This window comes from Anomalospiza imberbis, chromosome 9 (genome assembly GCF_031753505.1).
Source record: "Anomalospiza imberbis isolate Cuckoo-Finch-1a 21T00152 chromosome 9, ASM3175350v1, whole genome shotgun sequence".
Lineage (NCBI taxonomy): Eukaryota > Metazoa > Chordata > Aves > Passeriformes > Viduidae > Anomalospiza > Anomalospiza imberbis.
This window is the reverse complement of record NC_089689.1, coordinates 14,994,617-15,012,667: the sequence shown is the minus strand read 5'-3', so window position 1 is coordinate 15,012,667 and position 18,051 is coordinate 14,994,617. Positions and strand designations below refer to the sequence as shown.

Genomic DNA, 18,051 nt, shown 5'->3' with positions numbered 1-18,051 from the left:
GGACAGCTCTCTGTGGATGCTGAGCGTATTTGTATGGGGTAAACTATTTAGCCCAACTAAGCTCCACTTTTTGGGGACTGTTCAATTTTAACAGCTTACTGAATTATCTTGAAAGCTGACTTGCACAATACAAATGTATTTCCCAATTTCTAGTCCATTAGTTTGACTCCAGTTATTATGGAATAAGCTTTGTGTAAATACCATGCATAGAATCAAAAACAGATGCTGAGTTCAGAACCAAGTAAAACCACCCAAACATTGTTGTCTTGACCAAGTGCTGAAACTAGTACTACAAAGTCCTTTCAGCAATTACAATCTGTTTAAAAGAGGAAAAAAAAAATCTTACTTTGTTAAAGAGACAATGTTGCTGAACCTGAATACATATGTTAAAATTCTTGTTCCTCCTTTCTTTCTGCTAGTTCATGGTGATGCTGTCTACTAAGTGTGCCTTAATTTTTTTTTCCTCTAGAAGAAAATGGATAACTTTGAATATAATGATATACAAGAATTTGCTACAGATGTTAGATTAATGTTCATGAGCTGCTACAAACATAATTCTTCTGACCATGAAATAATTGCTATGGCAAGAAAACTCCAGGTGAGTTATCTTTTATGTCAGACTTGAAAAAGAATAGTTCATCTCATGCCCTGATGTAGAATCTACTAATATTACTGAACTACTGTGTTGCTGTGTAGTTCTACAAGTAGTAGCTGCATAACACTTTCAGAAATCTGAAAAACATGCTGTTCCCAAACCTAACTCTTCAGGATGTTTTTGAAATGCACTTTGCTAAAATTCCTGACGAACCTGTTGGGAGTGATCATCTGCCACAGCCTGTGAGAGAAATGACAGAAGCTTATTCCAGTGAAAGCAGTAATGATAACTCTTCAGAAGAAAAATCATCTGAAGACTCTGAAGAGGAGAGAAAAGTGAACCTCAAAAAGCTTCAGGAGCAAGTAAGCATTAGTACTTAATGTGTGTGACTTAAGATCTCACTGGTACGGCCACTTTCAATGGTCTATTCCAAGGTTTAGCAACAAAAATCAGTTTTTAAAATGTTCTAGTAACTTGTATTTTTAATACCGAACTTTATTCCCCTTTGGAAGCACTGCTAAATGTTAAGCATGCCTCAACAAATACAAAGTGAGCAATAGTTCTACTACTCTTGCCTACCACTTCTTCAGAGGACTCTCAAACATCTTAAAAAATAAAAGTGTGTTCCTGTGGTATGAGAGCCTCCAGGCACTCCACATGTAGCTTAGTGGCATATTCTTCCAACAGGGTCATTTCTTTCACATGGCCAGAAAGTATTGTTCTTACCCTCAGCCTCTCATATGAGGAGTGGGATGAGTGTTGCTTCTGCTTGAATGTAACTTTTTAACCTCTTGCTGCTGTATCTATAAACTCTGGGGAAAATTAGCATTTGTTCTGTTAGTCAAATGAGGGACAGTTTTCAGTCCTTATCAGATTGGCATCATCAATTTATGAATGTGGGCAGAAGGACGAACACAAGTGTACAAGCCAGCCTTTACAGGTAGTGAGGTATTTCAGTGATTTCTAATCTCATCATCTGACCATCTTCTAATCCCCAAGGTTTAAACAAAGTTGTGATAAGCTCTTCTCTGAAATTTAGTATGTCTCAACTGGCCACTTTATATTTCAAAATAAGATGCATGAGCCCAGTCTCACTTGCCTAATTCATCAATGCAGTAGAAATATAAGCTAATAAGGCATTTATGTGCACCCCAAATTCCGGAAATTAGAGAGGCTGCTGGAAACCGCTGCAGTGATTTTCTTTTTTTTTGGGGGGGGGGGGGTGTATGTTTGTGTTTTCTTGACAGAATTTTAAAAGGCACATGCTGTTAGAAATGTCTGCATAAAATAAACAGTCTTGCGTCTTCTGGATGCATAATCTGGCTAAGATACAATATAGTAAAATGTTTGGAAAAAAAATCTCATTTGGAAAGCAGACATCCTATTAATATCCACTCAATTGCCATTAATTTCCTGTGATATTTAGGACCAGTTTATTGTCCCTCCTACATTGCCCAAGGTTATCAACATTGTGGTTTTTTTGGTTTTCTTTTTGTTTTTGATAGCTTAAAGCTCTTCACCGGCAGTTGTGGGTTTTGACCAAAGCATGCTTATCTAGACCAGAAAAGAAAAAAGGGAAGGTTAAAAGTGAGAAAAAAAAGAACAAGGAAAAAGCTGAAATAAAAAGCTTGATTCAAAAGAAGAAAAATCTGAAATACATGAAGAAATCTAAGAGAAAGCTGTCTTTAAATGTGTAAGTCTGGGGAACTAGTGTGGGTGTCAGATTCTTTTAAACTGCTGTTACTGCAGTATACTTTTTTCCTGCAGTCAATCAAAGAGAACCATGCAGCAGATCTTGTTGGCACATAAGTCAGAATATGAAGATGGTGCCAAACCTATGAATTATGATGAAAAACGACAGTTGAGTTTGGACATAAATAAACTCCCTGGAGATAAGCTTGGGAAAGTAGTCCATATAATACAGTCAAGAGAACCTGCACTGAGGCACTCTAACCCTGATGAGATAGAAATAGACTTCGAAACTTTAAATGCTTCAACACTCAGAGAACTGGAGAGATATGTAGCAACCTGTTTGAGGAAGAAACAAAGAAAGCAGGGTATGTAACATAAATGATGTTTTAAGAAACCCTAGATTTGCTTTCTGGTTTGCTTTCATGTTAACTTCTATTTCACATGCAGCTAAAAACCCAACAAAGTCAAAAGAAGAACTTAATTTTGAGAGGAAACAAGAGTTAGAGAAGAGACTACTGGATGTCAATGGTCAACTAAACCCAAAGAAGGAGAGCTTCAAGAGTAACGTGGCTATTACTTTTACTCATTTGCAATGGAAATAGCTTAAAGTGGAAATCTTCCCTCGGGCTTTAGTCCTGTTAGGTATCTGGAGACTTTCTCCTCAGAATAGGTGGGGTCTTAAGCTTCCCATTGCTTCAAGATTCTTTCTATGCTGAGTGAGCTGGAGTCACAGCAGCAAATTTGGTCAGTTACTTGTCCTGTCTAAAGCAGCTTCCTTATTCCTGCACCTAATACTTTATTACAGGTAAAGATGGTAACACTTTCAGAAAATAAGGAACACTGAACAATTCCCTTATGCTAATATATGAAAACCTGTTGGGATGTAGAGGGTCACACAGTCTGTTTGTTTGCAATTCATTTTCTGTGGTTTAGAGATGCAAGAACAACCAATTCTAGTAATACTTGTTACATGGCAGTGTCACTAATGCTGTCATGCTAACAAAACTTGTATATCTGTGACAGGTGTGCTGTGTTAATCTTAGACTTAAAGTGTCCTAGGAGAAAAATTCAGTTTTTCAGGCAATAAGGCATTTCAAGATCAAAGCCAGAAATTCAGTGTGTACTTGAGCTGTACACTTACTGCAATAAGTGTACATCTTATCAGGGGCTGAGAATGGATCAATGCAGCTGATGCTGCTATTATAAGTCAAGCTGTTCCTCATTAAAATAGTGAGTGCTGTTATTGCCCTCCACTGGATATCTATTTAGTTCCTATGTAAAATCAGCTGAAATGATAGAAGCAGCCCTAGAAGACACAGAGACATTTGTATCCAGCATTAGCTCAGTCAAGTCTTCCTGTCTGGTATATATAACGGCTTGAAAATATCCTACAAAGAAAATCTTAAAAGAAGCAGCTGAAATCAATTGTCAACTATATGTTGTGAGGAGATGGAAGAAGCTGGCTAGGAAATCTTTACAACTGCTTTCTGGCTTGTTTAAAAGAGCTAAATCTGGACTTGTGTCCAGGGAAACAGGTTTCCATGTAACTTCTCATTTTTGAAGCTTCCGCAGAGAAAATAACTTTGAAAAAAGGTTTGACTCCAAAATTATTATAAGCTGAGTTAATCAACCCTGCAGATGTAAAATAGTCAGATGGTGGGGAGGTGGCAAAAGATGGCAATTTGGGAGTGCATATGGCTAGGGAAGGAAGAGCTGGCTGTAGATAACTCTGCAGGCAAGTCTGGCAGTAGCAATCTGCACACAAACAGGCTCTTGACCACAGGAAAGCTTATGGGGGAAAATTGCTTGAATTGTGTCTTAAGTCTACAATTTGAATCGACTTCAGAATTGTAAATTGTGTGATTACAGCTTCTTCTTGGATATATCATTAATTCAACTAGCTTGCTGCTGGCAAATCCCACTTCTCTCCTCTCCAGAGGGAAGTCTTTGTTTTCAAGTCCACTGCTAAATGAACAATAGACAAGGAAGTGAAATAAAATGAACTATTATGTGGGAGAATAGACCTAACAAGGTTGATCATAGTCTTGTATAGAAGAATGCTCCATTGCATGTTGTTGTGAATTCTTTTTCTCCTGCAGTTGAAAACAATGCTGAGTCAAGTACTGGGCCAAGCAGACTGAGTGACAGCAGCAGCAGCTCCTCAGATTCTGGCAGCAGCACTAGCAGTGATTCTAGCTCCTCAGATAGCAGTGACTCTGAATCAGGTTAGAAAGCTTATTTTTGTGTTTGTGTAGGCAAAATAGCTTCTCTCTTAGCACCTACCGTTCCACATGCTTGCCAAGGATTTTAGTTATCTTTGGTTTGGTTCGTTCCATTTTGAAGGCTCCATTCCAAGGCAATGAAATGAAATGAACGCCTTAATACTGTGATCCCAGGTAACACAAAACAACCAAACCCCCCTCTACATCCATTCACTTTACCAGTGAAAATCTATAGGGACCAAAATAAGCTAGCAAAAGGTCTCTGTATCTAACCTGGACACTAGACTATAGGGCTATAGCTTACTCTTGTAGCTTTGATCCCTTTTTGAAAGTGTGGTTCACTTTATTTTCATCTTCTAGTCTGCAGCAAGAAGGGTGACCTGAGCCACAAAAGTGCCTACAGCATTAACTGTAGAGGTAAAATCCACCCTGGTGCTTAAAATGTTTCAAGTTTGTTTAAAGGATATTACAACATCAGAACACTAAATGATGTTTCTCTGTACACAGAACTCTAGTTTTCTAGGACAGAACAGATCTACCAAACTGGAGGTCTACAGTGTATATCTCTATATGAGGTATAAGGTGAGATGAATGCTCAACCCTCAGTAGTGTGGGGGGGAGCAAACACAGTGAATCAATGGCAATGAAGACCTTGATCCTGCAGGAATCTTTGTGGTCTCTTTTTATATCTAGGAGAACTTCTCTAAACACATTAAGCTGAAATCAAAGTATTCAAGATAAGAATGTTCCTTTCACTGTAAGGTTGGCTCTAGGTACAACTGCAACTCACATCTTCTATGTGTGAATTATGAAACATATATGAATGACTGATTTGTTCTTTTTCCATCCCCCCTTTTCTGCCCATCTCACTGTATTTACAGTTAGAGAAACCTGTTCAAAACAGACTGGAGCCAGGCAGAACTGTCCAGATTCTGTGGAAAAGTCTAAGGTAAATCTGGCTGGAATGGATATAATAATTTTGCCCTAAACAGATAACAAAGTTATTATACAAATAACTTTGTTAAAGCTATTTTTTAACATACAATGGGAATAGAAATTATGCAACTTCATCAGGAAACAATGAATATGGCTTGAATGCTATTTGTTCTGTAGGACTGATTGATATGAAGATGTCCCCTGAGCTGTTTGTTAAAAATACCTTATGCATCTGTATAAGAACAGATATAACGGGAGGCTTATATCTTTTATTATCACTGCAGTGATTGTGTTTGATGAAGAAGGACAGAATGCTCCACATATCCCACCCACCCCCAGAAAGGGGCAAATAGTCTCCAAATCGGTCAGAGTATAGAACAGACCTAACAAAAAGTGTAATGTTTTTTAATCTATTAATAACTTCACTTCTATGCCTGAAATAAATAAAAAAATTGTACAATATGCCACGTATTTTCAGGATACTTCAATGTTGCTTATTGTTATGGTATTATTAGAGCCAACAGCAGTTTTATCTAGAAATAATTCTTAATGGCTCTTAGATTGAATTGCTCTATTCCTGTATGATACAGTGGGTGTTATTTCTTGTCAAGGTTAGCAGCCTTTAAGAATTTCCCTTGAAGCTACCAGAGACAGAGACCTTGAATTTCAAAGCAAAATCACAGCCAAACCTTCATTCTTCTTGCAATAGACTGACTTTCTCTTCAAGTACAGGAAACTAGGCTGCAAATTTATTATTCAGCTGCTCCTTCTGCATCTTTATAAGCAAAGATTCAAGGAAGGAATTATGCAATACCCTTTTTTTGCTTAAGAGCTTCAGCCTCTGCAGTGACAGAATGATAGCAAAAAACTTGAGAAAACAGGATCCAGGAAATGAGCTTCAGTTTGGTCAGTTGTAACAGCCCCTTAATGACCTAAGTAGCAACAAACATCATACTTGAAATCCTCACATTACATTTTGTTCTTGGGGGTTTTCTGTACCTGTCAGACCGAGGCAGTGAGTGCACTTTACCTCATGGCTTTTTGTCATCTAAATGCTTAGAAAATAATGGATCAGTATCACAATATAAGGGGGTACTGAATCTGATAAACAGAGGAAATGGGTAGTGGTGGGAAAAGAGGATCAAATAGCTATTAAAAAATTTGGCTGTATTAACTGCAGTCTCTTTATAGAGAATACTACTTTGTTTACAGAGGGCATCCTGCAATGCTGTTCTGCAAGCACAGCCCTCCTCTCTTACTAGCAGCTTGCAAAATCAAGGATCATCTGAACTGCAGCAGCAACCTTCCAATGTACTGCAAATGCTTCAGTGTAGGTCACTTAATCCATCAGAACAAAATGCTCAGACTCTCTCAGGTAATACCTTTATGCCTGTATTTGACTGCTGAGGAAAGAAGGATTGTCAGGATGCCTGTATTGCCAAACAAGCTTATCTTGGAATTTTGGAGGTTAGCAAGTGGATAACTGTAAAAGTTCTCGCAGAGTATGGATTACCAAAGAGCATGATGTAAATTAAAGCATGGGAGCACTGAGGATTGGCTAGGGATTTCAGATTACTGGGAAGCTTGTGGTGGGGCAAAGTAGTATTAAAAACAGGAGGGGTTCATGCTTCCTTCCAATAAGATGGAAAAGGATACCTCAATGAACTTGGAGTTACAGGAAGTGTTGAACACCTTAAGGAAGGATTAGATGCCTAAACCCGTGCCCAGTACCCAAGTTCACGTCTGAAATGCCTACTTGCGGAATGTAAGGCTCGGTGCCACAGGTCCTCTGAACTAATTGTTGCTGTCTAGATACATCAGATACATGAAGTTGCTTAGGAACTTGATCCAAGGAGCTATTCCTTTCCCTCCCTCATTTAAGAAAGTCTAATAACATTGGGCACTTCTGAGATTTTGGTAGAAGACAGCATGAACTGGTAGCTGATTAACTGAGAAATCAATTAAAAACTAATTAAAAACAACTCTTAAATCACATGGTTAGAATACATATCGCAATACTGAGTTACTCCACAGATTTAAACAGTGACTTAATTTTGATATGTAGGACTGTATTTTATATGACAGGGAATAAATCATACCCTACTTCTTTCTCAGGTAAAATCTCAGCTGTACCTGCTGTGCATGATGATTCAGACCAGCAAACTCCTCAGAGCACTCCAAAGACAAGTCAGTCTTCTGTTACCCATTCCAGAAATGTTCTTCCAGAGGTGAATACGTGCTTCTCTCCAATGAATTAATTTCAAACAGCATCTGTAAATCATGTTCTTACCCTTTAAATAAGATGTAATGTAATACTTCAGGCTTGAATTTGATGTGATGAAGGCCATTTAAGGTTTACAACAAAAGTTTTCTAAAACCCCAATAATAAAGTGTTTCTTATCCTTTAGCAGGGTATTACTTCATTGCCTCTTGGCTGTAACACAAAAGGAAAGTTTGGCTGATCACGTTTATAGTACACTATAAAGCTTATTTTATTTCTTTTCAGGGGTATAGCTTGAGCTTAAGTAACCCTTACACACTTACAGGTTAAAAGTCCACCCTGTAAACCAAAAGCTTTACAAAAGAGGCAGATTAAAATGTGTTTTGGTTTTGTAGAAATATCAATTCCACTCAGCATTACTGAGGGTCTGGAGGCTATAATGGGATAGTGTGCTGCTTTTCATACCTTTTCCTAAAGCTGTGGAAGCTGGGGCTTTCAGGGTCTAGATGAGGTTGTAAAATATTTAATGACTGTTGAGTTCTGTCTTAATATGTTCTTGGAGAGTATCCTGGTTAGAAGGGCCTCTGTGGAGGAAAGGAAGTTATTGATTGCTGTTACTGCAGCAGGATCACTTCCATCCTATGATGATTAATAATCCTTCTGAACATGGTTGAAAATTTAGTTGCTTTTATCAGGCTGTAAAAGCTTTGTTTTTGGCAATGGATAGAAACTGCCTCTTGAATCTATGAGCACCAGAATGTGTCCTGCAAGTAAGGATGCAAAGCAGCTCACCTTTCCCTATTGGTGTCCACTGTCCAAGGTAGCAGGTAATTGACTCAGGTTTGTGCAGCACTGTCCTTAATTCAAGGGATTACTACACAGAGTAATCTTGCACAGAGGAAAAAATACCACTGCACTGAAGATCACAGCCCTTTACCCTGATCCACAAGCTAGAGTGCAGCAACTGCCTTTATGACAATTTTATTCTGCTGTACAATGTTAAGGGTTAAAGATCTTGTATCAGTCTCTCATTCTCTACCCACTCCATCACTTGGGATTGCTGAGCTGTGCATATTCTAAATCTGAAGTCTTGATTTATGAACTTGCTTTGGTTACTATAATATGAATGAAATCTCTTTCTTCCCTGGTGTTTACAGAAGCTAGAGCTGCAAGAATTTACTGTTCTAAGCTTCTAAGCCTTTAATCCTGATGCTGTATTATAAGAATCCTCCTATACTAACCACAAGTAATATAAAGAACATATTTTGAAGTCTAGCTTCTCTTCTAGGTGTCCAACACCATTTTCCAAGTTGACAGTGCTGACTGGAGTAAACAAGCTGAGGAAACAAGACATCTAGACAAATCAAATAAACATCAAAACAAGACCAGCATAAGAACTGCTGATTTAATATCCATAAGTCAAGAACAAAGTATGTAATGTCATAATAAAAACTGTAGCCATTATCAGGGGTGCAAAGTGAAGTTAAAAATGGACATGAAACTTGTTTAAAGACATATGCTGAACACCTTGTATATTAATAAGTTTGCAGGATAATGGTTGGGTATGCAGTTTTCCCTTGCTCTTCCTTTTTTATCTGCTGCTTAAAAACAAAAAAAAAAAAGTTAAATGAAATGGATGTTTGGGTCATTTTCTCTGTTAAAATATATGAAGAAAATTACATTTTCATTTAAGAATTTAATGAATGTAGTGCTAGTGATAAGTAATTGCCAGTGTAGTACTAGTACTAGTGGTAAGTAACCCAGTCTTCCATGAAGTCTGAGAACTGATGCTTCAATCTGTTGAACTTCACTGGCTTTTGAAATTTCTTCTGCTGAAGCTTCATGGACTTCTTTTCCTAGAGCACTTTGTGTGTGGTTTGAGTTATTAACTTTGGCTCTTGGTGACAAGGATCTGACAGCAAATCAATGTCATGTCAAGGAGACTTTCACTATGGAATAAACTTGCAATTACTACAAGAACACTGGCCCTCTGAAAGCTGCATTCTATACTTCATACATATTTCAAACTAAAGAATTGACTGAACATCCATGCTCTGTGTGTCCAGTATTATCAGACATGACTCTTTTGGGTTCTCCTTTACACTTTGCACTCTAGAAAACCTTTATGGGGGGGAAGAAGCTTCTGAAAACTTGATGAAATTAAAAGGCAGAGCCTGTTCACTGATGAACTCTTATTTTTGGCAAAGAATAATGCTAAGTAGTTGCAATGTATTAAAGCAATTCTAAAAATGGGGATTTAATTCTCCATTAATTTCTATTAATTTTAGGGTCTTAACACACCAAGCCATGCATCTACTGCCCCCTTTTGCTTAACTTGTAGCAGCTGGAATTGGTCCATGGCCTCAGCTAAGGATTTTTACTTACAAAGTTTTGTGGCTGTGAGGTCTTTCTGAAAACACCTTTAATGACACACTGGCTGAGGGTTTGATACTTTGAATCCAGAACTCTCGATTCAAGCATTCAAAAACTTATCCTCTGCATAATTAAAAAAAGTGTCAACATATTACCTGAAGTTTTTTATTAAGCATTTACTTAAATAATGAAACATCTCAAACCTACAGTAGAGGATTGTTGCTGAACGACATAAAATGTGTTATCTCTGGTTTGAAAATAGTGTTTGGGGTTTTTTTCCCCCTCAAATAATACAGAAGTAACAGCATGAAGTATTTGCATATCTGTATGTTACTGGAAATATGAGGACTAGCCCTTGATGGCTGACCTATCTCCTATTAATAAAAGTAAATAGGGTTGAGAGCTTTAGGTGAAATGAGTTTGCATGATCAATCAGGTAGTCCTGAAGCTGGAATCAAAAGGAAAGCGGGCTGGGTGGGAAGGGGAGGAAGTGAGTCAGTGGCAAAGTGCTGTGTTGAGTCTTCCTGGCCAAACCTTTAAAGCATTCTGCTGGCACCTCTCCTAGAATTAACCAGGAGTTAATTTTTCATCTGTAGTTGAGCTAGCTATAGTTTTTCCTGCCCAAAAAGTGTTGAGAAGTGGTCCAGTTTAACTTAAGCTTAGGAAACATTTAGAAGAATTTCTGTCATTCTGAACCAAATAATAAACTGCACTGTAAGCTTTTAAGTCAATTCCTTTGAAGACTAAAGTTCTACCATTTAAATTTGAGAAATAATAGTCTATAAAATCAACATGATCAAAAAATCTTTTTTTTTTCTTCCATCAGGTCATTGTACACCCAGTGATAAATCTAATGATAAAAACATACTAGAGCCAATGTCTGAAATTCTTCCAAGAAAGGTAAGTGATGTTCAAGTTCTACTTGAGAAGAGGCTGAATGTATTTACTAGGTTGAATAACTCCCTGACCTAGGATCTTCCATAAAAATCTGTTCTTTTAGAATTAGAATATTTAGTGTACAATAGGCCATTGTCATTATTACAATCTGTACAGATTTAGCTCATTTTTAGTGCTAAACAAATTACTCTCTTTATTGCAGAAGGTAAAGCATATAAGATACACACACAAATATATATTTAATATGCCCATGTTGCCTTATTAAAATATGGCTTGTTTCATCTAGTTTTAATATTTAAAAAAGGAACTAGTATTCCTTGATCTAGTTTTGATATCCAAGTTATTAGTGTGCTTTCCCTTACTGATCTAGCAAAAAAATAAGAGTAATGTGGATTATAATCTTGGTGCTATTGGAAAACCTGTTCTGAAATAAGACAAAGCACTTTCAATGACTAAAGGTATTTATGACAGTTGAGCAAAATCTTTCCTAGCATACAGTAAGTTATCTTAATTGGAAGGACAGAGGCATTTTCTTATCTACTAAATTATTTTCTTATAATCAGCTAATTGAAAGCATTAATTCAAAATTACTAATACTAGATCATGTCAACCTCTGGCCTAAAAGGTTTTCTACATCATCTGTTAACCTAAAATGTTTCTAGGTTTTTTCTTTAGGCACTTAGGTTTCAGAAAGCTATTAACTGACATGTTGAATTCAATTCCAAAAATATGTGTTTCCTTCATAAGCACATGCTTCTACTAGAAGCAGGATTTCTTAAGAATGCTGGTTTTATTCTGATTTAGGCTATGAAAAAATGCCACAGGGGAACATACAAAACCCACCAGCCTAATATAAAACTATTATGTAAGGATTGTTTTCCTCTTCTGTGTTTTCCTTTTTCTAATAACTTCAGGATGCAGAATTGAAGACCGTAGATTCCTGGGTAAGCCTGTGTAAAACGATGAAGCTCCCAGCTCCAATAAAAGCATCTGCTGAGATCTTCAATCAGTTCAGGGACGCAGTATTAAAGAGGAGTGGGCAAATGCAGGAGTCAAAAAGGTCCCTTGTGCAAGCCAAGAGGGAGCTGCAGAATCTTCCACAAGAAAACAAAAGATTTGTAACCACTTCTGTGTAAGTATTATTCTGGTTTTTGCCTGTATGGTACTGGGGGGCTTAGTTATTCAGGAACAAGGGTTTTGGGTTAGGTAATTGCCACATGTCAGGTGAGACTGGGGGATATACCATGCTTAGCAAAACTGCACATCCAAAATGCACAGAGCAGCTTTTTCTCTTCAAATCAGTGTTCTTTCAGTGGTCAGAGAAACTTCCCAGGAATTTTTTTATTTGTTGTTGCTGTTAGTTTGCTCCTGGATTTTTTTTTTTTTTTTTTTTTTTTTTTTGATGGAGGGGAGTTTGGTTTTTGTTTGGGTACTAAGGGGAGGGGTTTTGGTCCCCTGGACCACTCATGACCAGAGTTCATATTTGTCCTGTTTTCCTATACCTGTAGCCAGGAATGCCCTCATCTTAGTGCTCTCCTAAGGGGATACAGGATAATCCAGTCTTTGAGAGCATGTTGTTAACATAGGTATACAGGGGTTCCAGAGTGCACCACTTCATACAGCAGAATTCTCTGCATTGCTGTGAAAAGCACCTTCAGTAAGCCCCTGCTTCCCTAGCTGTTTGCAGCTCCTGTTTCAGGCAGTGCCCTGAGGTCTGTGGCCATCTTGAGTGGGATAAATGACTGCCTACTAATTACTGCATTGCAGCAATATCCTGGAGTTTGTTTGCCACCTTTTGGAAACTGTTTGCAATATTTCCCTCTCCAGTAGTCTGCTTTTTTTCCCTTGCCTGTTTCACCCTGTGAAAGATAAACTTGAGCTGGTTCCTAAATTCTCCTGTACTTGCCCATTGCTGGTTGTATTAGAATAAGTCAATTGTTTAGATTGTTTTATTTTAATAATCACAGAATTTGAGAAACTTAAGAGTATACTCCTGGTTCAGAAGTTAGTTAAATCTACCTCAAATAACTAATTAAAGAGTAAGAAGGTAGAAAAAAACATCACAGGCCAAGAAAGTAAAAGAAAATAAAGAATTTCAAAGCAAGTGTATGTAAATTTTGTGTAGTATATCTATAAATCCCACATGCATACAGATTAGAAATGGGACACAGGAAACGTGAACCTACTACAGCCCAACAATTGTGTGCATATAACTCTTGTGAAGGGAAATCACTATGAAACAATGTGGAAGTGCCCACTTTAAGAGCTGGCTGGGCACTGATTTAAATTATTTGCAGAATTCTATTGGGTTATTATGAAAAAAAAATTATCCTATACTGATTTCTTCTTCTGTCTTTAAAGGGGCCATGAAAGCACAGGATTGGATGCCATGGAAGTGACAGACTCTGAGCTTGAAAAAGAAATACATAAGAGTAAACTGCCTGAAACTCCACAATGTATTCTTGATCAAGACCGTAACTTGGCTAGAAAAATGGAACAAGAACGCAGGAGGAAGGAAGCAGTAGGTTTCTGACTCTTGCTACATTACTTTTTTTTCAACTTTACTAGAGAATAAACAAATATTACACCAGGTCCTTATTTCAAATGATCTGAGTGATTGGAAACAACAAACTATACTATCTGAAGAGTTAGTGCAGAAAATGCAATAGGAAACTCAAAGTATGTCTTCAAATGCCATCATATGAGAAGCTATCTGCTTGGTCCTAGTACTCCCATAAGCTTAGAATAATTGTGTGGTAAAATAAAATTCTGAAGAGGAGTCCCTGCCCTTTAAATAATTTCAAACCTTGGAGTGTTGCAAGCTGTCAATCCTCTTTAATATGTTCCATGTCAACAAAATTGCCAGTCATACTGTTCTGGTGTGAAATAACAGGCCTGAGCCTTTTTAAAACTGGTTTTATTGGTGACAGTAATTAATGTTTTCTAATTGCTACCTTTTTTAAGAATTCATAGTGCTTTATAATGGAATGTGAGTACCGGTGTCAGGTCATGCTGGATTCAGATAAGTTCAACTGAAGCTTTCATCCTTCAGCTCTTTTCTGAGGGCTTCAACAACATGCACACTCAAACTTGTCATAACAGAGAAGACATACATTTTTTTGAGATGATGCTTCATAGTTTTCTCCTAAATCATTAAGTATTTGACCTGCATAGTATCCATTAATGTCTGACTGCTCTGAAAAGTCACTTGTTTGCTTTCTTGCAGACAGCTTGGATAATTGATGTGAATCTGCAGAGAGATATTATGGCATCTTTCGAAGAATATCTTGAGTAAAAGTAGTAGTTTATATAGAATTTAACTTCAAACTACTAAAAAGAGCACAGTTTTGTACTAGTTAGAATCTTAAATATTAAGACCTCTTTAAAGTTCTTCTCTAAAATGTTTTTTATTAAAAACTTGTTCCTTAATACCTGAAGTGTCACAAGATTTATTTCTTTTCACTGCTTGTTTATAACATGTAATCTATTCTTCTGCACAGTGGAATGGAGTTGTTCATTTGATTATAGTTTTATCTTTGTGTATATCTGTTAAAATAAAAAAAATCACTTTATTGTGATTTTAAAAAATCACATGTGTACAAAATCTGGGCTGTGACAAAAAGATCTCTCTAAAAGTGATACTGTCTAAGGGGGGGAGGAGGTGTAACATTACTTGTAATCACAAAAAAACTTCCTTGAACTCTTTAATTAAATCAGTAAATCTTATCTACTTGCATGTATTTTAAGGCCCAGATATGTCAACCTAAAATACATTAAACAAATACTTAGCTAAGGGTGCAGACATGTTTGCCACATAGATCTAGTTCTTCTCAGGAAGAAATTATGGCAAACTGGCTCCAGTTTGAAAGATTTTCTAATTGATGCAAGATGATATTAGTGTCAAAAAACTGTCTGGTAGAAACCAGAATGTAAAGCCACACATGCTTGTTGATTATATACAGGTATGGGAAATAAATACAGGACAAATAAAACATTGTTTTATGGAATTAATACCAAAACAAAACGTGTATTACAGGAATGCTGGGTGGAAGGGGCCCCCTTCAGACAATCTCGTTTAGTAGTCTCCAAACCCTTTTTGTCATGTACTCCATCATTTAAATATTTTAAGCATGGACCCCAAGATATGTATATTTATTAATTTATAAACCATATACAATATTCCACTGTACTAGTATATTTTTTACATTACATTACAATATTTTAAAATTTGGTTTTATTTTTAACCCTGCTTATTTTTTTTTTTTTTTTTTAATTTAAAAATTGTATTCAATATTTTCTTCTCACACTCCACTTTGGAGACCACTGATCTCATTGAGCCTCCCACTCAAAACTCTCTCCCAACAGAGAACTTTGATTTGTCAAGTTCCTGGATGAATTGTGAAGGTAACACTGCCAGCTGTGGTGAGGTTCCGCCAAAGACAACCAAACTAAGTAACCTAAGTGAACAAAACTTTCTACAAATAACTGAATTTTCATAGAAGACAATAAATTGCTTCCAAATTCAAAAATGCCAGCTGAAGCATGCCCAAAAATGCTATCTGGTCTTTCAGGTAGCAGGCTGATGAGTCAGTGCTAGTTCCAATATATTTATTCAATATAGTCATGGATCTTCAAATTCTGCCATTGCTGGAATGGTATCATTTCATTCAAAAGCACAGTGTGTGTATGACAAACACTCCTATCGGGCCAGCACCCTTTGAAATGTCCAGGGATGTGCTGGCCTGGAGGCATGCTCAGGTGTATGCTGTTTGGGAGATTTGAGGACTTGGTTAGGACAGGGATTTGGGATGAAAGATAGGTTGTAATGTAAGTGATGCTGTTAGGATGTTTTTCATATCCACATCAAAAGTGACCTGCCTTCATTTGTAGCTTATACATTGTTAAGAGTTATTTGTCCTGCAATAAAATACTGCAGTTCACATCTAAGACTCTCTACCTTGCTGTCACTTGGATATACTTTCTCTCTGGGTTAATGCAAGCTCAAGAGCTCTTGCTTTGGAAACAGGAGTTGACAGAGGGAAGGGCAAGAATTCCTTCTGAGCATTTCATCCATTGGATACAGCTATATGGGCATTGCTGGTATGAACTGGTGCTTTTGTCCCTTCAAAAACTAATTCCAGCTTCCATGACTCTATACTGTCATGACGGCTTAAAGTCACAATGTCAGTGCTGCTAATGCTAATCTGATAAACCCTTTATTTACAACCTCCAAGTCACTTGGAGAGGATAATCAGTTCCTGTCCCCAGACAGAAGGCTGAATCCAGAAGAAAGGGAGTAACAAGCCTCTAAGGACTGTTTGCCCAAAGCCATGAACACGCTCAAAGATGCAGAAATACCACTTGGGTATGTGCCCCCCTGCAAACAAGCTGCTTAAATAAACTGTTAGCTACCTAGCAGATAAAAGGTGTACTAAGTTGTGTTACACCATTCATTTACCTTTGTCATTTGTGAAAAAAGCTGCTTTAATGTGTCACTTGCATACTTGTGTCTATGCTAGTAGGTTGTATCTACATATAAGTTAAAGGTAAGATAGTTATTAGCTTTAAGAAGTTCCTCTGTCACTAATAAATGGAATATGGTAAATTTCTTACTATCAACTATGAGTTTGTCAAGCTGGAGGCAGAGGTAGAATCAGTGATGTGCAAAGTTGTCCTCTTTTGTCTCTCAGAATCAGGATTAGTTGAGCCGACAAAAGATAAACAGGCAGATGGCACCTTATGGAGGGCAAAGCACACTGTCAAAGCACGTAAGACCATCTGCCCTGGGGTTGGTTTGGCTTGGCAACCATTACAACAATAATTTAGAGCAGAAAATGAGAAAATCAAAATGTAAAGACAAAAATAAATGTTGGGGCTCTCAATTTTTCTTATTCATATGACAGGTGGAAGATTCTAAACTTTCTTCTGCAAAATCCTGGAAAATGTGGAAGGCGTTTGCCTCATACAAACACGTTTGCTACACATATGTGGACAGTGTGGTCCTAGAGTACAAAGTAAGTGTTCCTAAATAGAGGAATTCTACGGCTTCCTTGGAAAACAGGACAGCTAAGGGAGCACAGGTGGTGCCCAGAAATCCTGCATTAGGGTGTGCAGCAATTTCATTGTGCAGACACTGCTCAGAACTGCCAGGTCACCAGCACTAGCTTCTTCCCAGCACTGATCCATATCCACTACCTCAAGATGGCATAGCTAAACTCCATAGCCAAATGGTTTGTATAATTTAGAAGTTTGACATAACTATTGAGGTATTTAATGATGTATAAAATAAAAACAGACTTGATTCTATTCTTCTGAAAAAAATTGCTCTGCTTCTTTCTTTGTACAAGAACTACTGCATAGCTTGGCCAAATACCTTTGTATAATAAGGCACTTATCATGGTTCTATTTTTATTCCTTCTTGTCTTCTAGATGACTACAGGAATTTTGTGATTGCCCTGCCTAAATTTTTCATCAACCTTTCTTTGAAGGCAAGTGACAGCTTATGGTCAGTTTCAGAATTTCAAACATGTTTTCCAATTTCTTTTAGGGGATGTTTTCCAGTAATTAATTCTGATTACTGGTTTGTTAAGAAATTTGATGGCTACCATGATATAAACAACCACATTGGTTGTTTTGCTCCTGCCAAACTTCCTAATTTATCTAACTGGGTCACTGGTTTACTGAGGTATACTTCAGGGAAAATTCTGCTGCTGCTTAGTCTGATATTGAGAAGTTGCAAAGGCTTCTTCCCTACAAGAAAGGTCATTAGCACCAAGTCTGATGCATAATAAATTAGCTGTATGCTAATCCCAGGGTTGGCAGCGTGAGTAATCTGAGCATGAAGGGAAAGCTCAGGCTCGGTAGGCATGATTCATGCAATCCTACTGGAGTCTGCAGAGGTCGGTGTCTGAACTGAATCATCTGCATCTGATGTTCCTTCTCTTCTTGCCCAAGAGAATTAGGGAGCCTTAAACAGCCCTGCACCTTTTTCCCCAGCAGACTGATAAAGCTCCTGACCTTAAGTTTGTAAGGCTTGTGTTCAGACAAGGAGCAGGGATCATGAACAGTGTTATTCAGCATTGGCAGCTGGTGTACGTCACTAATATTTCATTTGT

The 18,051-nt window shown here is 37.5% G+C and overlaps 1 protein-coding gene across 4 annotated transcripts in view; it reads left to right on the top strand.

Moving 5' to 3' along the window:
- Window positions 1-14,367, top strand: part of BRDT (bromodomain testis associated) — a 41,753-nt gene extending 27,386 nt beyond the window's left edge. For all 4 annotated transcript variants that reach the window (XM_068199821.1, XM_068199822.1, XM_068199820.1 and 1 more), the window contains exons 7-20: window positions 470-598; window positions 769-957; window positions 2,101-2,288; window positions 2,363-2,652; window positions 2,735-2,848; window positions 4,387-4,512; window positions 5,391-5,458; window positions 6,658-6,820; window positions 7,561-7,673; window positions 8,955-9,096; window positions 10,866-10,939; window positions 11,851-12,068; window positions 13,298-13,457; window positions 14,163-14,367. In XM_068199821.1, the coding sequence (XP_068055922.1) occupies window positions 470-598; window positions 769-957; window positions 2,101-2,288; window positions 2,363-2,652; window positions 2,735-2,848; window positions 4,387-4,512; window positions 5,391-5,458; window positions 6,658-6,820; window positions 7,561-7,673; window positions 8,955-9,096; window positions 10,866-10,939; window positions 11,851-12,068; window positions 13,298-13,457; window positions 14,163-14,231 (2,043 nt within the window). In that variant the 3' untranslated portion in view covers window positions 14,232-14,367. The remainder of the gene's footprint in view (window positions 1-469; window positions 599-768; window positions 958-2,100; window positions 2,289-2,362; window positions 2,653-2,734; window positions 2,849-4,386; window positions 4,513-5,390; window positions 5,459-6,657; window positions 6,821-7,560; window positions 7,674-8,954; window positions 9,097-10,865; window positions 10,940-11,850; window positions 12,069-13,297; window positions 13,458-14,162) is intronic.
- The last annotated feature ends 3,684 nt before the right edge of the window (window positions 14,368-18,051 follow it).